Source organism: Microcebus murinus, chromosome 2 (assembly GCF_040939455.1).
Source record: "Microcebus murinus isolate Inina chromosome 2, M.murinus_Inina_mat1.0, whole genome shotgun sequence".
In the NCBI taxonomy this organism is placed as follows: Eukaryota; Metazoa; Chordata; class Mammalia; order Primates; family Cheirogaleidae; genus Microcebus; species Microcebus murinus.
In genome coordinates this window covers 118,774,235-118,796,308 of record NC_134105.1, presented here as the reverse complement: position 1 = coordinate 118,796,308, position 22,074 = coordinate 118,774,235, and the positions used below count along the sequence as shown (strand labels likewise).

At 33.1% G+C, this 22,074-nt stretch overlaps 1 protein-coding gene across 5 annotated transcripts in view; it reads right to left on the bottom strand.

Moving 5' to 3' along the window:
* Positions 1-268: 268 nt before the first annotated feature.
* The window catches only part of SUCO (SUN domain containing ossification factor), an 87,769-nt gene continuing 65,963 nt past the window's right edge, over positions 269-22,074 (bottom strand). For 3 of the 5 annotated variants that reach the window (XM_012765120.3, XM_076000389.1, XM_012765121.3), the window contains 6 exons: positions 21,976-22,063; positions 19,199-19,303; positions 17,447-17,601; positions 16,680-16,771; positions 3,216-3,271; positions 269-2,293 (listed from right to left, as the gene is read on the bottom strand). In XM_012765120.3, the coding sequence (XP_012620574.2) occupies positions 1,850-2,293; positions 3,216-3,271; positions 16,680-16,771; positions 17,447-17,601; positions 19,199-19,303; positions 21,976-22,063 (940 nt within the window). In that variant the 3' untranslated portion in view covers positions 269-1,849. Of the gene's footprint in view, positions 2,294-3,215; positions 3,272-16,311; positions 16,403-16,679; positions 16,772-17,446; positions 17,602-19,198; positions 19,304-21,975; positions 22,064-22,074 lie in introns of those variants that run through there. The other 2 variants (XM_012765119.2, XR_001154267.2) reach the window with 2 other exon arrangements.

Sequence of the window (22,074 nt, the reverse complement as noted above, 5' to 3'; positions counted from 1 at the left end):
TTTAAAAAAATAGTATTCTTAAAGTATTCTAATAAACATTCAAAACTATCATTTTAGTGTTTGAAAAGGTGAAATTATGATAGTACAGGGAACAAAGTGTTTATGTGAAAGTATAATCACATTTCATAGTTGGCTGAAATGTGATTAATATTTAATGGGATGCTATTAATACTATACTCAGCTTTAAAAGTGGCAAAAACCTAAATCTCTATCCAGAGGTTAGTAATAAATTTGTGTGTTCTCTTTCAAAAGACAGAAGAACCAGTAATTAATAAAGACAAGTGTTCAGATTTATTTGGAAATTCACAGTTTCTAATGGCACTACAGCTCTGTAGTTACATACTGAAAGTCCTCTTTCCACAACACACAGATCATGTAACTTCCTGCTCTACATCTGCTCTCATCTGGACCTCTTTTCAAGGGGCATCTATACAATCAGGCCCTCTTGCTCTGAATGGCTAATTGTGCAGACTGGAAAAAAAGTTAAATCGTCTAAAACATACTGTTAACCTAAAGCAGCAACTTAAACAAACAAAAAAGGCTTTAAATAAGTCACATTACAAACAATACCCAAGAAAGGTATTAGACATGTTTAAAAAGTATTACTAAAAGTGCTCAATAAGTTATAACTTAAATCTCACAACACAAAATGGTAAATTCTCTCCCTTTCAAAAAGAAACATGTTCCACTTTCATTCATTACTATACAATCACACACTGAGAAATCATTTAATTCAAATAGTCACTGCTAATTATTTTTTAAAGAAAAAACACAAATGAAGACAGACATATTGACATCACCATGTATACCTCTGCACATTTGTAGCCAATACAAAGCAAACATCAAGGAATAATGATCTCTTTAGACTTAACCAATTAGACAAGGCTTGACAAACTCACTAGCTGGATCTGTGTATATGTACATAGGCAGTGATTGTATCATATGAGACCTGGCTCATTTGCTAAATCCTCAAATTTTATATTTGTAGTAATAGAAAACTGTGATATGAAACTTTGGAAAATTAGTGTTTACTATGAACCTTTAAAACGCAATGCAGCTAAAGAAAATCTTCACAAATGGTGAAATGTGTTTAAAAGGTGAATTTATCAAAAATTTTTTTGCAAGTACCAGTTATTTGCAAAAAAAAAACCTTGTAGTTTGGTGTATTTTTCCCTCATTGAGTTAGTAACTAAGGACAAAGTCTGAATAAATTAGATGAAAATAAGATAAACAAGCATCACCATTTACCTAAAAGATCAGAATTTAAAAATCCAGCACTTGTTTATTTCCAGTGAGTTTGCTAAACAGAGATCTAGTTGGCAAGTCTTTAGGATTTTTACACTGTCTGACCCACACTGCCGAGCTTCAGGCACAGACCACCTTAAAAGCCTTGTAGTGTTTGCAACTTCAAAAACCTAACAAAGTTATAAAAGAAATCAAATGACAGAAAAGGTTCTCCCTCCTCTTCCAGTGGCATTATAAATAGACAAAAGGCACATAAATATGGGAAGGTGCAAGAAATAGGAACAAAGCTAAAGGAAGAGGTTTAGGCTTTCATTCCTATCCCACCCAAGGAGCTGGGCTTCCAAATTACTTTTGTCCCAGTAATTTGTGAAAAAACATCTTTATAAAATGTCTACCATTGTCCTTGTAGGAAGTGATCAGCCTTGTAAAACTGCAGCTCATTAACCAAGATTGACACAATTCCATCTACTTTTTAAAAAGGCAGAAACCATAATTTCTGAATACTTTTCCCATTAATATTTTCTCCCTCCCCAAACCCTTCAAATACCACAGACTGTTCTTCAAAGAACAAAAAAAGTCTCCAGTATGAAAAGTTCAATTGATTTTAGGTATGTCCCGAGACTGCTGTAACACCAAATGTTCCCACGGTGATCTCTTTGTTTCCTTTGATTATATCATGAAGACTCGGCAATGATCCCGACTTAGTCTGTATTAGAGTTTTTATCAATTTTCCTTGGTCTTGGACTTTAGATCGCCTTCGTTTTAAGGCCCTCTTCTCAGTTTTTGTCTTTTGAGACTGTCCATTGCACAGACTTGTGCAAGCTGAAATGCCACAAAAATAGGACTCTTCTGATTGTGATGAAGTTTCTGAGCTTCCTTCAGATGGAGGACCCTTATAAGAAGAGTGATAAACTTCCCCCATATTAGAAAAATCTCTCTGGTTCGTAAAGGGCTTCCTTCCTTTTATGTCTCCATTGGCTATAGGATGCAATGGATCTGCAGACTTTATGGTCTCAATTTTTTCAATTTTGTACTTGCAGCGTTTCTTCTATAATACAAGTAAAACAAAGGTTAGGAAAGAGAACTCCCATAGTTACCTTATCAGACATCTAGATAGCTGGGCTAATGGAGAAAAGTTGCCACCTCCTGGTGAAAATAAAACAGTATTACAATCAGCATACGTAGATACACACACACAGTCATGTTCTGTACAGCTACTATCAATTACCTTCTCATTCTGTAAATACTATTCAATCAAAACTCTTTAAATTTCTTACCTGCTTCCTGTGACTCAGGGAGTGACCACTAACATCTGAATACCTACTATATGCCAGATATTGTACAGGCTGCTTTCATGTGTACCTTACTAACCCTGAAAGGTGGGTATTTTATCCTTGGTTCCTAAATGAGAAAACCAAGGTTCAGAGGATTGACTCCTTGCCCAAGTTACAAAGGTAAGTGGCTTGGCTGGAATTGAATCTTAGGCTATTTGACTGTAAAGCCCAAGTTCTTTCCCTTAGAGATAATTCTTGCTAATCAAAATCAGTTAAACTTAATGTGAAAATTACTGAAATAGTACATGTACTATGCCTAGCATGTATTAGATACTCAATTAATAATGACTATCATCTAAGGATCAGCAAACTTTTTCTGTAAAGGACTGGATAGTAAATAGGCTTTGCAGGTCACATTCTATCTCCCTTGCATATTCTTTGTTTTATTTTATATCTCTTTAAAAATGAGAAAACTCTTCTTGGCTCCTGGCTCATAGAACAAAATAGGCCACAGGCCACATATGGCTTGTGGGTCACAGTTTGCTGATCCCTATAAACATTTATTTACACCATTACCATGATTGAAAATAAACATAAGTTAAGGATTACTTAAAGGTTATATTAAACCTTTCAACCTATTTCTTCACTTATTACCACATGACATACTAATTAACTTAAAAATAAACAAAATATTACCTTTTTTTCTGGAGAGAACTTAAGGGGTTCTACAATGTACAAATCATTTGGATCTACTGTAAGAAAAAAAAGCAGATGTAAAATGTAAAGTGGATTATGTTATAATTAAATACTAAAAGAAAAAATCATCCCTTAGTGATTTTATTAATAGAACCAATTAATTTATATTTATACCGAGTTAACCATATATTTATACATTTTAAATTAGTAAGCCTAAAGAGGCAAGGTGGGAGATAGTACCATTCTTATTTTGGATCTTCAAATAATTGAACTTCCTTGTTAAGTTCTTATTATTTACCAAGTACAACTGACAACATATATCTATGTTTTCTTGTTAAGTTTTTATACTTAACAAGTATAATTTAATGGTATATAACTATATTTCCTTAAGTTTTCAACCAATATCTCATTATCGACCAACACAGTAAGGCTTTTTCTTTGGGCCGTACTTTCTTACCTGATGAGAAAAATAACATTTCTGGATAAGCTAACACCAAACCTACAGATCAGTTAAATATTTCCAAAAAAACTAAACTCTATATTGTGTTGAAAAGATGGATTAACAATGTGCAACAAGCAGCTGTGATCATATAAGGAAGCCAGTTAAGGGAACATACATATAAAAAGAAATCCAAGAAATTTTTTTCTAATTGTTTATTACTATGATTAAAACTATGAACTCCAAAATCTAAAAATAGATTGAAACATGCAATATATATATAACCAAGCAATAATAAACAAACACTTCTGGCATAGCAAGAAAATCAGATCTATTAGTTTTTGTTAAAAGTTTCTAAGATTTGATTACTTTAAGCACATTCAGGATATCCCTACCCAATCCCCACACTGCCAAGGTACACTCATAAAATAAGGGTCATAAGACTTTAGTCCTATTCAACCCATTAAAAGTAAACAATTTAAGTAATACAGAGACAGAAATTTATAAGTAAAAAATTTAGTATAAAACCTTCACTCACATATAGGAAATTTCTTAATTTAACACAATTCAACCAATTATAATTTTTTACATTATACCTTGGAGATTTCTTCAGAAAGTGTTCAAATATGTGAAAACATCAAAACATTCCTCTAAACAGTCATTTCTATCAGATTACTAATCTTAAATTGCTTTTTAAAAAAACATGATGTCTACTTCTAGGAATGGTTATGTTATTCAGATCAAACTCTCCACTAAAAGCAACCAACTATGATGGGTTTAAAACAACAACAAAAAAAATCACTAAAAGCATTTAACAGCTGCAAAGAAAGTAAATAATCCCTAGGTCAAAACTGAAAGACAAGTGGGAACTGAGACGGTCAAGTGGAACACAGAAGTCATTTTTGTTCTGAGAGCATTTGCCAATGCAAGAATATACAAACTCTGGTTCTGATAGTATCAGAAGGGACTAGATCAGAAATCAGTTTCCAGGGCCTATCCAAAGTAGTAGTCTAATAAGATACCCTCTCCTTCTACATGATAAGCTGGGCCTCCCAAGGCCCAGGGGAAAATGAACTCTATCTTCAGGGAAAAAACTAAACCATTTGTGGACTTCCAGGCCAAACGCCTATCATCTGGTGGTACAATAACCTCAAGCCATGAATGTAAAATGTTACATGAATGTAAAGTGAATACAAATTCCCTCTGGAGTAAGAAACTATAGCCCTCAAATTATCTCTACAAATAATTTCTCAAAGAGAAGGAGTAACACATAAAGACAAAACACATCTCCAGCAAGAGCCTACCTACAAAGACCATTAATGAACAGATTCACAAAAAAAAATAAGATGTAAAACTATCAAATACAAATTATAAAGACAATTACACTTACTATGTTTAAATAAGAAACAAGCTTGAAATATTTGCAGGAAATCTAAAATAAGAAAAAAAGACCTGAATGTTTAAAAAAACTATAAACACAACTCCTAGAAATGAAAAAAAAACCTGAAATTAAAAACTCAATGAATTAATTTAATAACACACTAGACACAAATGACTGCTGGCCTGGAAGACAAATCAGAAGAATTCATTCAAAATATAGCAATAGCCAGGTGTGGTGGCACACATCTGTAATCCTAGCACTTTGGGAGGCCAAGGGGGAGGATCGCTTGAAGCTGATCTGAGCAACACCGTGAAACTCCATCTCTACAAAAAACAGAAAATTTAGCCAGGCGTGGTGGCATGCTCCTGTATTCCAAGGACTCATGAGGCTGAGGCTGGAGAATTGCTTGAGCCCAGGAGTTGGAGGCTGTAGAGAGCTATGATGATGCCACTGCACTTTAGCCTGGGCAACAAAGCAAGACTGTCTCAAAAAACAAAACAAAACAAAACCCAAAATAAAAACACAGCAAAAAAGGCAAAGAGATGGATGGAAAGTGGATAAGACAAAAGGGTATACAGGGAGAAGGACTAACATGTTTAATTAAATTCAAGAATCTAAGAGAATGGGGCAGAGGTAATATGTGGGGGTGGGGGGGAGATGATGGCAGATAACTACCAATCCAGAGATTCAAAGGGCCCAAGAAATCTCAAATAGGAGGGAGGGAGGGAGGGAGGGAGGGAGGGAGGGAGGGAGGGAAAGAGTATTTCAAGTTTAAGGGAATTAGTGACAAAGATCTGAAGAATAAAGAAATTAGTAGATGTGTGGGTAAATTTTTACATAAACATTAAATGTAAAAAAGTAATAATAATACCTTAGTGAGTTAAAATTAAGAAAAAAAGAAAGAGAACTAAATAACAAGAATAATAATATATAAATCAGGTTGGGGATAAGTAAGAGTTTTAAGATCTTCATATTGTACAGGAGGTGGTAAAAGTATTAACTTTAGACTTTGATAAGTATGCATAGTTTCTGGGGTAACCAATAAAAGAACAAAAACAGCGTATAACTTCCAACCTACTGAAAATAAAAAGGAAATAAATATCTACTTCCTCCCCAACAAAAAATCTTAATGAAGAAAAGAAAGGGGGAAAAAAGAACAGACAACAGGCAAAAGATAAGATGTGAACACCATTGCACTAATAAATTTTAACATTCAGATGAAATGAATGAGTTTCTGAAATTTACAATTTAAGGTGACAAGAAAACCCAACTCCCAGAACCTGAGTTAAAGGTCCAAAATTCCTTTTACAAAAATTCCAAACCTACATATCTTTACTGATTCAAAAAAGAAATAAGCTCCTCCTGAGAACAGGGAGAAAAAGGGATAGAAATTGCCTATCTAACTTTTATAAGCCTTATGTATCAAAACTGAGCATGAGAAATAAAACATTTCATGCCAATCTTATTCATGAATAATAGATGCAAAATTCTTAAATAATTATCAAACATAAATATGTAAACATAACATATATAGTACAAAATTCATACACATATATCTATCATGACCAACTGATATTTAAGAATGCAATAAAAGCTTAACATTAGAAAACAAATTAATGTAATTCATTTCCATAACCTAACAAAAAATTATCACCTCAAAAGATGCTAAAAAAAAGTAATGGCAAAATTAAACAGATTCATGGGGAAGGGAACTATTAGCTAGGAATAGAGGGGAATTTCCATAACCTAACATAACAAAAAATTATCACCTCAAAAGATGCTAAAAAAAAAAAGTAATGGCAAAATTAAACAGATTCACGGGGAAGGGAACTATTAGCTAGGAATAGAGGGGAATTTCCTCAGATAAAGGATTATCTACAAAACATCTATGACAAATATAATACTTAATAGTAAAACACTGAAAGCTTTCTCTTTGGGAACAAGACAAAGATGCCTGTCAACCACTTCTGCTCACCACTGCTGAAAATGCTACCATCAAAGTTAGGAAAGCAAAGGAAATAGCAGCTATAAGGATTGGCAAAGAAGAAACAAAATTGTCTTTATTCTCAGAAGATGTACCTGAATTAACGGAAAATCCAAAATAACCTACAAACGAACTACTCCAGTAAAACACTGTTTACATTAAATGTAAAAATCATATAAAAATCTAGGGACTTCTGGTTTCTGGTCCAGCATGTAGGATGCATAGAGGATGCCACTTTGTCCTAACAAGTAAAAAGCTGAACAAACTGAAAAACCAACTCTTCTTAGGTCTATCAGAGATGTGAGGTCACAGGGCAAACTATTATCCACAGACAGGTGGATACAGAGAATCACAACTTGCTGGAGCAGAAATCTAGAAGCAGACACCTCTGAGAGAACCAGCACCTTGGTATGGAAACCTAAATTGATGAATTGCTGGAGGCTCTGTGCGGACAAGACTGTGAGTTAAAAGCTCCAGAGGGACTGAGTCAGGGTGGGGTTAGGGACCTCACACTTTTATGAATTTTATTTCCAGGAGCACAACCAGGTCCTTCCCATTTTGAAATACACCAGAGTATTCTTAATAAGGCCTGACTTCAGGAGACACTATTTTACCAGAGCCTTTATGTTCCTTATTTTACCTGACTAGTCCACCAACTTTAAATATTTACTACACTAACAGCCCCCTACCTCTTCTTCCTTTGTGTCTTAGCCCGCCAACTATAAATATTTACACTAAGAGCCCCCTACCTCCTCTTCCTTTGTGTTTTAATAACATACCTTAGCCCGTCGGATAAGAACAAAATTATGTGGTCAACATCCCGGCCAATGAGATGAGACACAGCCATAGGTCTGCGTTAGAGATAAAAGGTAAACAAAAATCCCTATAGTGCACGCTGGTTGGTTACTCTGACTGCCGCTAGGCACCCTTCTGACAAAAATAAAGGTTTTGCCTTGCTGAAACAATTTATAGTGTCTATTTTCTTAACACCACCGCAGGTCATTTCCAATAATATGCTAAGTGTTTTAAATGAAAAAAGTAGACAACATGCAAGAACAGATGGATAATGTAAGCAGAGGGATGAAAATTCTAAGAAAGAATAAAAAATAAATGCTAGAGATCAACAACATGATAACAGAAATGAAGAGTGCCTCTGACGGACCCATTAGTAGACTGGACATGGCTGAAGAAGAATCCTTGAATTTGATGATATGACAATAGAAATTTTTATAAACACTGAAAAGCAAAGAGAAAAAAAAGGACTGAAAAGATAGAACCAAGTATGTAAGAACTGCATAATAATTATAAAAGATATAAACACAAGGGAATAACAGAAAAAGAGGAAGGAATAGAAGAAATAATTACTGAGAATTTCCCAAAATTGTTTTGGTTTCTGAAGTCAGATCTAATTCTTATCTTTGCTCCTCTACTCTTCAGAAGTGAAGGAGAAATATTTTCTCAGACAAACAAAAATTGAGGAAATTTGTTGCCAATAGACCTGCCTTGCAAAAAATGTTAAAATAAGTTTTTCAGAGAAAAGAAAAATTACATAGATCAGAAAACCAGATCTACATAAAGACAGAGCATTGAAAAAGGAAGATAAAATAAAAACTTTTATTTTTCTCATTCTTCATTAATCTAACATAGCAGTCCCCAGCGTTTTTTTGGTACCAGGGACTGGTTTCACCGAAGACCATTTTTCTACGGGAGGTGGGGTAGAGTTAGCTCAGGCAGTGATGCACGACCCAGTCCCTAACAGGCCACAAACCGGTACCAGGCCATGGCTCAGGGGTTGGGGACTGCAGATCTAATAGATAACAGTTTGTTCAAAATATTACAATAGCAACATTGTATCAATCGTGCTTGTGTGTGTGTGTGTGTGTGTTTGTGTGTGTATGCATAAGCCTATGTATAAGTGAAATTCATGACAGCAATGATACAAGGCATGGGAGGGAAGACTTAGGATTATTTTGTTTTAATATAAAGTACTCACACTACTTGTGAAGAGATACAGTGTTATCTGAAAGTGGACTTGGATCAGTTGTAAATATGTATTACAAACTCTATGGCAACCACTAAAAAAAGTAAAAATGCTCAATTAAAACCACAAAAGGCAGAAAAAGTGTAAAAAAACAAAAACATTAACAAAAAACAAATATAAAACAGTAACAAATGTGGTAGATATTAAGCCAAATATATCAATAATCATTTTAAACAACAGTCTAAATACACCAATTAAAAGGTAGAGATTGTCAGAGTGAGTCAAAATTCAAGCCCAAATATATGTTGTATATAAGAAAACCACTTCAAATAAAAAGATACATATAGGTTAAAATAAATAAATGTAGAAAGATATACCAGGAGAATATAAACCAAAACAAAGCAGTAGTAGCTGTATTAATTGCAGACACAGCAGACTTCAAATAAAGGATATCAGTGATAAAGAGGGGAGTTACATAATGATAAAGGGGTCAATACTTCAAGAACACATAATGATCCTTAATGTGGATGCATCTTACAACACAGCATCAAAATGTGAGGCAAAAACTAATAGAACTGCAAAAAGAAAGAGATGAATCCACTATCATAGTCAGAGACTTTAATACCCCTTTATCAGAAATGAATAAATTCAGCAGGCAGAGGCTCAATAAGGACATGGAACTCAACAGCACCAAAATCTATTGTATTTCTACATACGAGCAATAAACACACACACACACACACCCCCAACACAGATATACAATGTTCTTCCCAAACTGATTTGTAGAGTCAAAGTAATCTCAACCAAAAGCTTTTTTCGTTGGATGAAACATTTAGTAGTTGATTGTAAATTTACATGGAAATGCAAAGAGCCAATCATGGCCACGAAACCCAAGATAATTGATTTTCCATGTAAAATGTTATACTGGAACCCCTATCTAATACACACACACAAAAAATCAATTCCAGTTGGATTAAGGATCCAAAAATCAAAGACAAAATAAACATTTAAAAGAAAATACAAGAGAATAGCACCCATAAGCCTGGAGTAAAAAATTCTGTTAAAACAAGAAATAAAGAAGCATGAACTACAATGGAAAAAAAAAAACAACCCACAGATTTTGTAACATTAAGAGCTTCCTCTTATTTAAAAGATTCCATGTAAAGAAAGTAAAAAGTCTCAAAGTGAAATAAGATATCTGTAACATATTTAACCAACCAACATATAGAATCCAAATCCTAAAAAGAATCATAAACCATTAAAAAAAAAGACAACCCAACAAAATAACAGGAAAAATCTTTAAAAAGCCAAATGATCAAAAGGCATATGAAGGTCAACCTCATTAGTAATCAGGTATATGCAAATTACAGCTGCAATGAGGTTAACATTTTATTTATGTATGTATTTTTTCCAGTATATAATAGGGGTATAAATGTTTAAGTTACATATATTGCCTTTGCCCCACCTGAGTCAGAGCTTCAAGCATGCAGAACAATTGAAACTCCCATAGTACTGGTGGAAGCATAAACTGATAGAACCACTTTAGAAAAGTTTGCCATTATCTCAAAACTTGCAGATAAGCATAGGTTACAAGCCACAACCTAGAAATTTTACATTTACATAATATTCCTGGAGAAACTCATGCAAACATGTTCTAGTATACAAACAAAAAACCATTTATAAATAGCATTATTTGTAACACCCCAAGCTATAAACAACAGCAGAATGGATGAATGTATTGTGATTTAATCAGTCACTGAAATACTATACAATATTGAAAATGGAATGCAATTATGAATATAAACCTTTAAAATACAATGCTGAATGAAAGAGACAAAAAAGAGTACATTCCACTTATACAAAGCTCAAAGCCAGGCACAATTCGAATTATGGATAGTAGTTACTTCTGGGACCAAGAATACCAAGAGTGCTAGCCATGTGACATTTCTTGATCTGGGTGTTAGATACACAGATGTTCACATTATAATTATTCAATGACTTGTATAATTTAGTTTTATAAACCTTTTTTTCATTTCTCTTATTTCACAAAAATGTGTTTCAAAATCAAAACAATTGTGGTCCATCTGGATGGTCAATAAAAGTAACAGTTGCAAATCAAAGCATAAATTTGAGGAAGAGAAAGAGGAAGAACATTGAGAAGAAAATTTATAATGAATTACATAATTTATGTTACAACATGAAACATCTAATTCCAGTTATTACACAATCTCAAATACTTAATAGGTAAGAAATTATGTAATTTGCCAATTCCATATTAATACATATCAACTTTGTACAAAATACTAAGCTTAATATAAAAATAAGACATGAGACATTACTACTGATGCCATGGAAATAAAAAGGATTATAAAAGATTAATATAAACAATTGTACACCAACAAACTGGATAAATTCCTAGAAATACACAACCTCCCATGACTGACTCATGAAGAAATAGAAGATCTCAGCATGGTGGAGCACACCTGTAGTCCCAGCTACTTGGGTGGCTGAAAGCTTGAGCCTGGGAGCTCAAGGCCCTCCTGGGCAACATAGTGAGATACCATTTCAAAAAAAAAAAAAATCTGAAAAGACCAATAATGAGTAAATACACTGAATAATAAATAAAGTAATAAAAAATTTCCCAACAACAAAAATAATCCCAGAAACAGATGGCTTCATTGGAGAATTGTACCAAACATTTAAAGAATCAACACCAATCCTAAAACTCTTCCAAAAATTGAAGAGGAGAGAACACTTTCAAGCTCACTGTGAGGCCACCATTACCCTGATAACCAAAGGCCAGACAGACACTACCAAGAAAACTGCAGACCAATATTCATTATGAACAATGATGCAAAAATTCTCAACAAAATAACTAGTAAACCAAATTCAATAGCATGTTAACAAGATTACACACCATAACTAAGTGGGATTTATTCCTGGAATGCAAAGATGGTTCAACATAAGAAAACAAATCAATGTAAAATACCACATTAACGGATTGAAAAACAAAAAACATACAATCTTCTCATTGATAACAGAAAAAGCATGTGACAAGATTCAACACACTGTCATGATAAAAACAGTCATCCCTCAGTATCACAGGGATTAGTTCCAGCACCACCCAAGGATTCCAAAATCCTCAAGATGCTAAAGTTCCTTACATAAAATGGCATATTTGCATATAACCTACATACATCCTCCTGTCTACTTTAAATCATCTCTAGATTACCTATAATACCAAATACAATGCTATGTAAATAGTTGTTACACTGTATTGGTTTTTTATTTGTATTATTTTTTATTGTATTGATATATTTTAGTTTTTTGTTCCCACGTATTTTCAATCCACAGTTGGTTGAATCTGTGCATGTGAAACCTATAGATACAGAGGGGCAACTTTACCAATAAATGAGTAATAGAAGGAAACTACCTCAACATAATAAAGGCCATTTATGAAAAGCCACACTAACATCATACTTAATGGTGAGGCTGGGCACGGTGGCTCATGCCTATAATCCTAGCTCTCTGGGAGGCCAAGGCAGCTGGAGCTCAGGGGTTCAACACCAACCTGAGCACAGTGAGACCCCATCTCTACCAAATCAAAAAGAAAAACAAAAATTAAAAAAAAAAAAAATACACATACTTAACAGTGAAAGACTGAAAGTATTTCCTCTAAGCTCAGAAACAAGGCAAGGATGCCTGCTCCTGTAGTTTCTGCTCAACATAGTACTGGAAGTCCTAGCTAAGGAAATTAGGCAGGAAAAACAAAAGGTATGCAAACTGTTAATAAGTAAAATTATCTCTGTTCACAGATGACATGATCTGACATGGGGAAAATCCTAAAGATTTTTAAACAAAGGCCTATTAAAACTAGTAAATGAATTCACAGCATAGTTGCAGGACATAAAATCAACAAGCAAAACTCAGTTGCATTTCTAAACATTTACAATGAATAATCTGAAAAAGAAATTAAGAAAACAATTCTATTTACAATAGCATCAAAAAGAATAACATACTTAGGAATAAACCTAACCAAAAGGTAAAGATTTGTACACTGAAAAAAAAACAACACTGATGAAAGAAATTAAAGAAGATACAAATACATGGAAAGACATTCTGTGTTCATAGAATGAAAGCCTTAACATTGTTAGGATGTCTATACTACTCAAAATAATCTACAGATTCAATGCAATTTCTATCAAAATTCCAAGGGCACTATCTGCAGAAATAGAAAATTCACTCTAAAATTCGTATGAAATCTCAAGAGACCCTGAATAACAAAAGAATTTTGAAAAGAACCAAATTAGAGAACTCATACTTCCAGATTTCAAAACACACTGTAAAGCTACAGTAATCTAAGCAGTGTAGTAATGGCTAGTAGTGGCGTAAAGACAGATAGACCAATGGAATAAAATAAAGAGGCCAGAAATAAACCCTCATGAATATGTTCAAATGATCTTTAACAAGAGTGTAAAAACCACTCAATGAGGAAAGGACAGTCTCTTCAACAAATGGTGCTGGGAAAACTGGATAGTCACATGCAAAAGAATGAAATTGGACTCTTACAACATATACAAAAATTAACACAAAACAAAGGCCTAAATAAAGACCTAAATTTATAAAATTCCTAGAAGAAAACAAAGGGGAAAAGTTTCATGGTTTTGGAATTAACAATGATTCTTGGATATGACACCAAAAGTACAAGCAACAAAATTAAAATAGATAAATGGAACTACTTCAAACTTTAAAACTCTGTGCATCAAAGGACACAATCAACAGAGTGAAAAGGCAATGTACAGAATGAAAGAAAATATTTACAAATCATATATTTAATCAGGGTTTATAATCTAGAACATTTTAAGAACTCCTACAACTTCATAATAAAAAAAACAAACAACAATTAAAAACTGGGCAAAAGACTTGAACATACATTTCTCTAACGAAGGTATACAAATGGCCAACAAGTATATTGAAAAACATACTGAATTAATCATCAGAGAAATGCAAATAAAAATCATAATATTATATTACTTCATACCCATTTGGATGACTGCTACAAAAAAAACCCAGAAAATAACAAGTGCTGATAAGGAGGGGGAGAAACTGGAACTCTCTTATGCTGATGGGAGAATTATAAAATGGTGTAATAATTATGGAAAACAGTATGCAGGTGCTTCAAAAATTAAAAATAGAACTACTATATGATCCAGCAATCCCACTTCTGGCTATATATCCAAAGAACTGATATCAGGATCTCGAAGAGATATTTGTATACCCGTGTTCATAGAAGTACCTATGCACAATAGCCAAGAGAAGAAGCAACTCAAATGTACATCAACAGATGAATGGATAAAGAAAATGTGGTATATATGAAAATGGAATGTTACTCAATTTTAAAAAGGAAGGAAATCCTGTCACATACTATAACATGTATAAAACATGAAGACATTATGTTAAGTAAAATAAGCCAATCACAGAAAGATAAATACTGTATGATTCCATTTATATGAAGAATCCAAAGTAGTTAAATTCATAGAAACAGAAAATGGAATAGTATTTACCAGGGGTTAGGAAGAGGGAAAAGGGGGGAGTTGTTGTTTAATGGGCATAGTTTCAGATTTGCAAAATGAAAACATTCTGGACATATGTTGTACAACAATGTAAATATACCTAAAATTTAGGTATACCTAAAATTACTAAACTATACACTTAAAAATGGTTAAGATGGTAAATTTTATGCTTATGTGCTTTTAACCACAATTAAAAACAAAACAAAACAAGATATGGTCCCTTCTCACAGAGCTTTGAAGTGAAAATAAGGCAAGTATAAGATAGGTCAAATCTAAGCAGACTATTATAAATGTCATAAGAAGAGATCTAATTCAAACAGGAGAAGAAATAAGTGAATTAACTAACACAAGAATCAGGATTAAAGTTAGTTCTGTACCTACCTACTGTACTCAGCTTTCTTTACTTATAAAGATAAACTAAGATAACACTGTTACTTAAAATAGAAGTAAATCTATTATCAGGCGCAAAAGGCTTCTATTTGATCTTAAAGAGTTAAAGAAGACAGAAATTGTAAAGGAGTCATTTCACTTAATTTTAAATAAGACTAGATATACTGAGAAGGAAAAATATTTCTAACATTATTTCCTAATTATATGAACATAGCTCAAATAAGGAATGCATATACATGCACCAGAATGGCTGAAGACCAAAAATACTAGATGTTAAGTGGCATGTAGAGCAACTAGTGCTCTCATATACAGCTGATAGAAGGGCGAATCCACATAACACTCTGGAAAACTGTGACTTACTAAAACTGACCATACATATACAATCATCCATGTTTAGGTGTATACCTAACAAAAATGTGGCTGGGTGTAGTGGCTCATGCCTATAATCCTAGTACTCTGGGAGGCCAAAGCAGGAGGATTGCTTGAGGTCAGGAGTTCAAGAAATGCACATAGGTGTTCACTGAAAGATCTGTAATAGCCTCAAAATGAAAATAATCCAAATGTAAATGAATAATATGCAATATATTTGTATAATGCAATACTGCACATAAATAAGAACAAACAAATGACTACACTCAACAGCATGGTGAATTTCACAATAGTTGAAAGTTAAAACACTGACTACTCTGGAAGTGAATGGGTCACTAGTGACCAAAAGAGTAAGGAACTTTTTGACATACTGGATAATGTTCTGCTTCTTATTCTGTGCATTGTTTACACAGCTGTGTTCAATTTGTGAAAATTAATCAAGTTTTATATATGATAATTAACTTTCTTGTATGTAATACTTCAATTACAAATTTCACTTGCAAAAGAAAGAAAAAAACAAAGAAGCAGGTAGGAAGAAGAGATTTATTAGCCCTAAGTAAACACACATGTAATGAGTTAAGTCTATAAAGCTCTGTGATAACTGTAAACCAGTGACGGTTAGAAATGATTACTTAAATGGTTAAATCAACCAAAACATGCTACTTGGTTACTAAATCCTAAAGAAAGAGACAACAGCCAATAATTATTAAGAAAGCACTTGTAATTGAAATATGTAATTAATTTGATTATTTTAATACTGCTATGAAGACAAATTCTAAGTCACTTGATAAGCATTAATTACAAAGATACTGAAATAGGAAAACAGCCACTTAGTATAAATATATTTATTTAAATGGAAGTATTTATTGAGTGTTAGACTATGGAACCCAATAATAGGCTCTGGGGCTATATAAGAGAGATAAGACTTTTGCTCAGGAAGTGCCTCACAGTCCTAAACTAGAGACAAAAGGGGTCCTACCTGTACAAGAAGAGGAGGCAGATAAGCACAGGATGCTATGGGAGCACATTCAGGTTTTCCATATCTGTTGAACTTTCTCAAACACCCCTTTCTAAAAAGAAATACTTCTAAACAGGAGCATGTGCAAACAAAGCTACCAATTGCTAATCAAACTAAGCCCGCCTCCCCACCCTCTGGGCTTTTAGAAACAAAGACAGATATAAAATGTGAAAATGATAAAGTGGCTTTGACATAGAACAAATACAAAGGCTACTTGTATCCGTTTTGTGATGCAGATGGTCACAAACACAATACTGACATTATACTTATGCCAGAAGTAAGCTAGTTTCATGTTTATATATACATATTGCATAGCCACAAAAATCTACCTTCTTTGCCAGTTAACTGTAGAGACTTGGATCTGATGAGTGGGAATGAAGTTCTTCTTTTCAAATTCATATCATCATAGGAAGAGAAACACCTAACATATTAAGAAAAATCAATATTGGATCAAATGAGTAAACTACACATAAATATAACTGTAGTTGAGGCTAAATGGAGGCTACTAAGAACTGTATATACCAATAGGTCTAACTCTAACACTCTAGTTATTGCTAATACAAGTAAAAAAAAAAATTAAAGATCTTTGTCTTAAAGGTACTATATTAAAATACCTATTTTCCTCCTCCTTTGAATTCTACATTTGAATTTCTTTCTCATCCAAAACATTTGAAGGGTTTTATGTACTTACTTTTAGTTTTCACTATAGTTCAAAGAGCCAACCAGGCATAGGACTATCTCACTACCCCAATGATGTTTTTTTTTTGTTTTGTTTTGTTTTTTTTTTCACGCCAAATTTAACATTTATTAGCTATTCAGGAGATTAATAAAACAAAAAGTTGGTTCTTTGAAAAAATAAACAAGATTGACACGCCATTGGCTAAGCTAACGAAAAGCAGAAAAGAGAAATCTCTAATAAGCTCCATCAGGAATAAAAAAGGAGATATCCCAATGATGTTTTTAAATATTTTGGTATCGATATAATCAAATGGGGAAAGGAATTAAACCTCAGTGTCCCTTTATTTGGTCAAAATTTCTCATAAATATAAAAAGCATAGTAAAAAAGGAAAATTGTGAAATATAATGCTGGTATTACCTTTTAGGGCTTGGATACTGATTACTTTTAGGAAGTTTTGAAATATAGTCTCCATCAAATTGAGAAGTGTTTCGACAACGCTGCATACAAAGCATCAGTCCCAAGACAACACAAAGAATCAAAGATATGACAAGATAGCTTTGTCGATCTGAAACCTGAGATATGGGTTAAAAAATTATAATAGTAAATCGTATTAGAAAAAACATAGTGGTATTTAAAATTCAAAGAACAGATCATTTTAAACATTTAAATTTGCTTCAAAATCATAAATGCAGGGCATGCTCTTTGAAAATGAACCATTAAATCGATGTTTTTCTTTTTTTTCTTTTTCTCCCTACTAATTCTTCCTTTGAAAATTTTCAAATCTATGGAAAAGTTTAAAAAAGAATACAATAAACATATTTATGCCTTTCATCTATGTTGACCAATTGTTAATATTTTGTCACATTTGGTTTGCTTTCCCATTTGCATTATCTCCTCAGGGAGAAAAGAAAATTGTGTTCCACTCAGTCTCTCTCATCTTAAAAAACTGAACCACCAATCACCCAATTATTTAAGGCAAAAACCTAGAGATCACCCTTATTTCCTCATCCCCTCACACCCAACATTTTCAACAAAGCTTGTCTTTCTACCTCTTAAATATATCCTGAATTCAATAATTTTGTACAATACTCCACTTTTAAAATCCTAGTCCAAGCCAACATCACATCACCCAGATTACTACCACTGCCTAATTGGCTTTCTCTCTGCTTCTGCTTTTGCTGTTCCCCAACAGACAATTGTCCACAGAGCAACATGTGGGAAGTTTCTCAAAGTGTTAAGCATTAATGACATGATCCATAACACTTCTTTACTTAATACTTTCCAATGACTTACAATGATTCAGATAATATTCAAACTCTAAATTACCAACAAAGTGCTACATGACCAGGCCCTTGCCAATATCTTCAACTCATATCTCAGCCTCACTTCTCTCACTCACAGCCACACTAGCTTTCTTTCTGCCCTCAAACACATTACACTGTGTCAGATCTCAGGTCCTTTGTCCTAGTTCTGCTAATAACAGGTTTGTTCTCATCCCAGTCAATGTGTGGCTGCTTGAGGAGCCTCTTGAACACTCAGTTCTAATAATACTACCTGCTCAGATAGGCCTTCCAAGATTACTCTAGCTAAAGTAGCATTCCTTACCACCACCACCCTACACACATACATTTCTCTTTTTTTTTCATTTTTTTCATAGCACTTATCACTAGGAGAAATTATCACCAGTTTATAAATTTACTATATGTATTCTATCCCTCCCCAGAACACAAATCCTGTGAAGCCAGGGACTATTCATTGCTGTATGTCACAATCTAGGACTGACTATACAGTGCATGTCTCACATATGCTAGATGCTAAATAAATTTTTGTTAAATCAATGAAACTTTTGCTTAGTTAAGCAACTTTATAAGCCTTTTTGAACTGAAAATGAAGTATGTGCTCCTATCAATGTTCACAAACAGCCTACTAGGATAGTTTTACACTTCTAAGTAACACCTAAATTATGAAAGTCATGTTTTACAAATATTATGATAATTAACATATTCCCAAAACTTAAATACTCCACATTCTGTTGTTCTGAAAAAGTTCTCTATAAATGACAATTTTGCTTGGTTAAAGTTTTTAGGTACCACATTCATGTTAATAAGCTTGCCTTCATGACAACCGCCATACATGCATTGTGTCTCACAATACTAGAGTAACAATTACCTCCTGTTTTAATTCTGCCACTGTTGTTGATAAGTTTGAAACCAGTAGTGTCATGTTAGTCAGCTGTGCCTGTAGCAACTGGATGGCTTCAGTTTGCCGTTGATCCTATGATAAAGGAATAAGTATCATTTTTCTTTGTGTTTCATCTGTATACTACCTACATTATAAATTGAAGTAAAATAATCTGTAAAAAACACTAAATTCTTCCCAAAACGAATGTATTAATAGGAAGCTCTTAATGAATAAATATTGTAAAGTTTGACCAGAAGGTTAAAAACCAAACAAAACACTTCAAGAATCTGGGACTGTGTTCAACTACCTCCACCCCAAAATTTTTTTGCCACTCACTGCTACAATGTGAAATACTGTGTAACAGAAGTTGATAAGTTACTTTTCAAATTAATATAGGCTCCATATATATAAATTAGCATATCACCAGCTATATACAAAAATAGTCACTTTGCCAAATATACATTTTTAAAAGCAAAGCAGTTGAACAAAGACCTAACGAAAACTTTTTGAAGAATGTTTTTGGATATTTTAAGCTCAATATCAAGAAAACTTTAAAATTTCTCCTTCACAGCACAGCATATCATGATGGAACTCATGATATTATAGTCAAATACCTATAACCATTCATGTAATCAATGCTAAAATATCACCAATGAAAAGAAATTTAAAAAAATACTCATCTTTCCATTTTTTGGACAGCTCTGGATTTTAGAAACTTTTATAATCAACAAACATGTCTTATTTAAAATATCAATTGCATATCTATGTTAGGGAATTATATATTACACTCATAGTTATGAACCTATATTAGGGAAGCTGAAATGAAAATTTGAACTTATAATAATAAATTTAGGGAAGAGGAAAAGAGGGCAGGAAGAAGTCAATGAAATCTAAAACTCTAATTTAGGACCCTATATGAAATGTCTACATAACCATTTATTATTCTAGACTTAAGGTTTTCCAGTTTAGATTCAAAAAATTTTAAGTCTCAGTTGTGTATTTGTGTGGGGGTATTCTGGAGGTGGTGATATATAAAACTGTAACAAAAGGTTTTCACTTATTTCCCTTACTGTGATACTCTGTGGTACTTTCTATCCTACTTCATTTTTTAAAATGCTAAATGTGACTCATTAAGCTGTTTCTTTTGAATCCTGACTCATATTTGATACTGATAAACTCAAGACAGTTATAAACATTTAAAGTATGAGCTGTTAAATTTAATAGGTTGGTTAATGCTTCTAATCAAGATGTACTTCCAATAGTGTTAATACCCAAGATCACTGAAAAGTATTTAAGTTTTTCAGACACAAGACATAAATGTAAGAGGATATATAAAAGAGGGGAAATCATTGTATTAAAATTAATGAAGACCTAAATAAATACTGTGTCCATGGGTCAGAAGACTTAATATTGTTAAGATGTCAGTTTTCCAATTTGATCTATGAATTTAATGCAATCCCAATCAAGATTCAAATACAGTTTTTGTGTTTTTGTTTTTTTTTGTAGAGACGGACAAGCTGATTCTAAAATCCATATGAAGATGCAAAAAACCCAGTCAAAACAATCTTGAAAAAAAACAGATGGAGGACTTAACGCTACCTGACTTCAAATGTCACTACAAAGCTACAGCAATCACAATATTGTAGTATTAGCATAAAGAAAGACAAATAGATCAATTGAACAGAAGCCCAGAAACAGACTATGGTCAACTGGTTTTTATCAAAAGTGCAAAGGAAATTCAGTGGAGAAAGGATAGCTTTTTCAACAAATGATGCCACAACACATGGATATTCACATGCCTTCCCCCTCACCCCTTCTCCTCCAAAGAACCTTGATCCATACCTTGTAACACAAAAAAAATTAACTCAAAATGAATCACAGCCCTAATGAAAAACTAAAACTATAAAACTTCTAGAAGAAAAAATCATTGTGATTTTGTGTAGGGCAAAAATTACATAGAGTATAAAGAAAATTGATAAATTAGGCTTCAACTAACCAATAATGTCTGCTCTTCAAACTACACTGCAACAAAAATAAGAAAGCTAGTAATGGATTGGGAGAAATATTTGCTAAGCATATCTCTGATAAAGTACTTATATTCAGAATATGTAGAGAACTCTTAAACCTTAATAATAATTAAAAAGAAAACAATAAAGAAGGAATCGCAATTATAATGTGCCATGAATGGGAGAATAAGATGCACTTAACTAAACTCTCTGCAACCTCAGGCCTCCCTACCTCACCATGTCCTAGTCCCAAATAACCTTTTAGAAAAGTTCAGTATAAAATTTCTTTATTGTGGTAACATATCACACTTACATGTGCAATACTGAAATTGTTCCCTTAAAATCAACAAGATAGGAGAAAAAAATGAAAAAGGTATGAGGATCAAAAAGAAGAAACAAGGTTGTTCTTATTTGCAGTCAATAAGATTATCTACATAAAAAACCACAGAAGATTTTTTTCTCTCAAATCCTCCTGAAGATTTTAAAGAGTTTAACAAAGTTGCAGAAAAGTCCACTGCACTTCTACTTACATACACACATAAAAATGTAATATGAATAATGCTCAAGAAAATTTTCTCTAAAGGAAATAATGATACTAACAGCTAGATAATTTTCCAAATGTGACATCATATAACAGACTCAAACATCACCTATCAGGGGAAAAAGTGAATCAACCACACTAATCCCTTTACCAGTGAAATCCTATAAAATTTAATGAAAATTCATATAAAATGTAAATAAGGAATGAAGGAGACCAACCTGCTCCTCTGCTATTCTTGAAGTATTCTGAAGTTTTACTATTGTTTTATTGAAAGCCTTTTGCATTTCTTCCATTTGTTTTCGGTACCTACAGGGTAA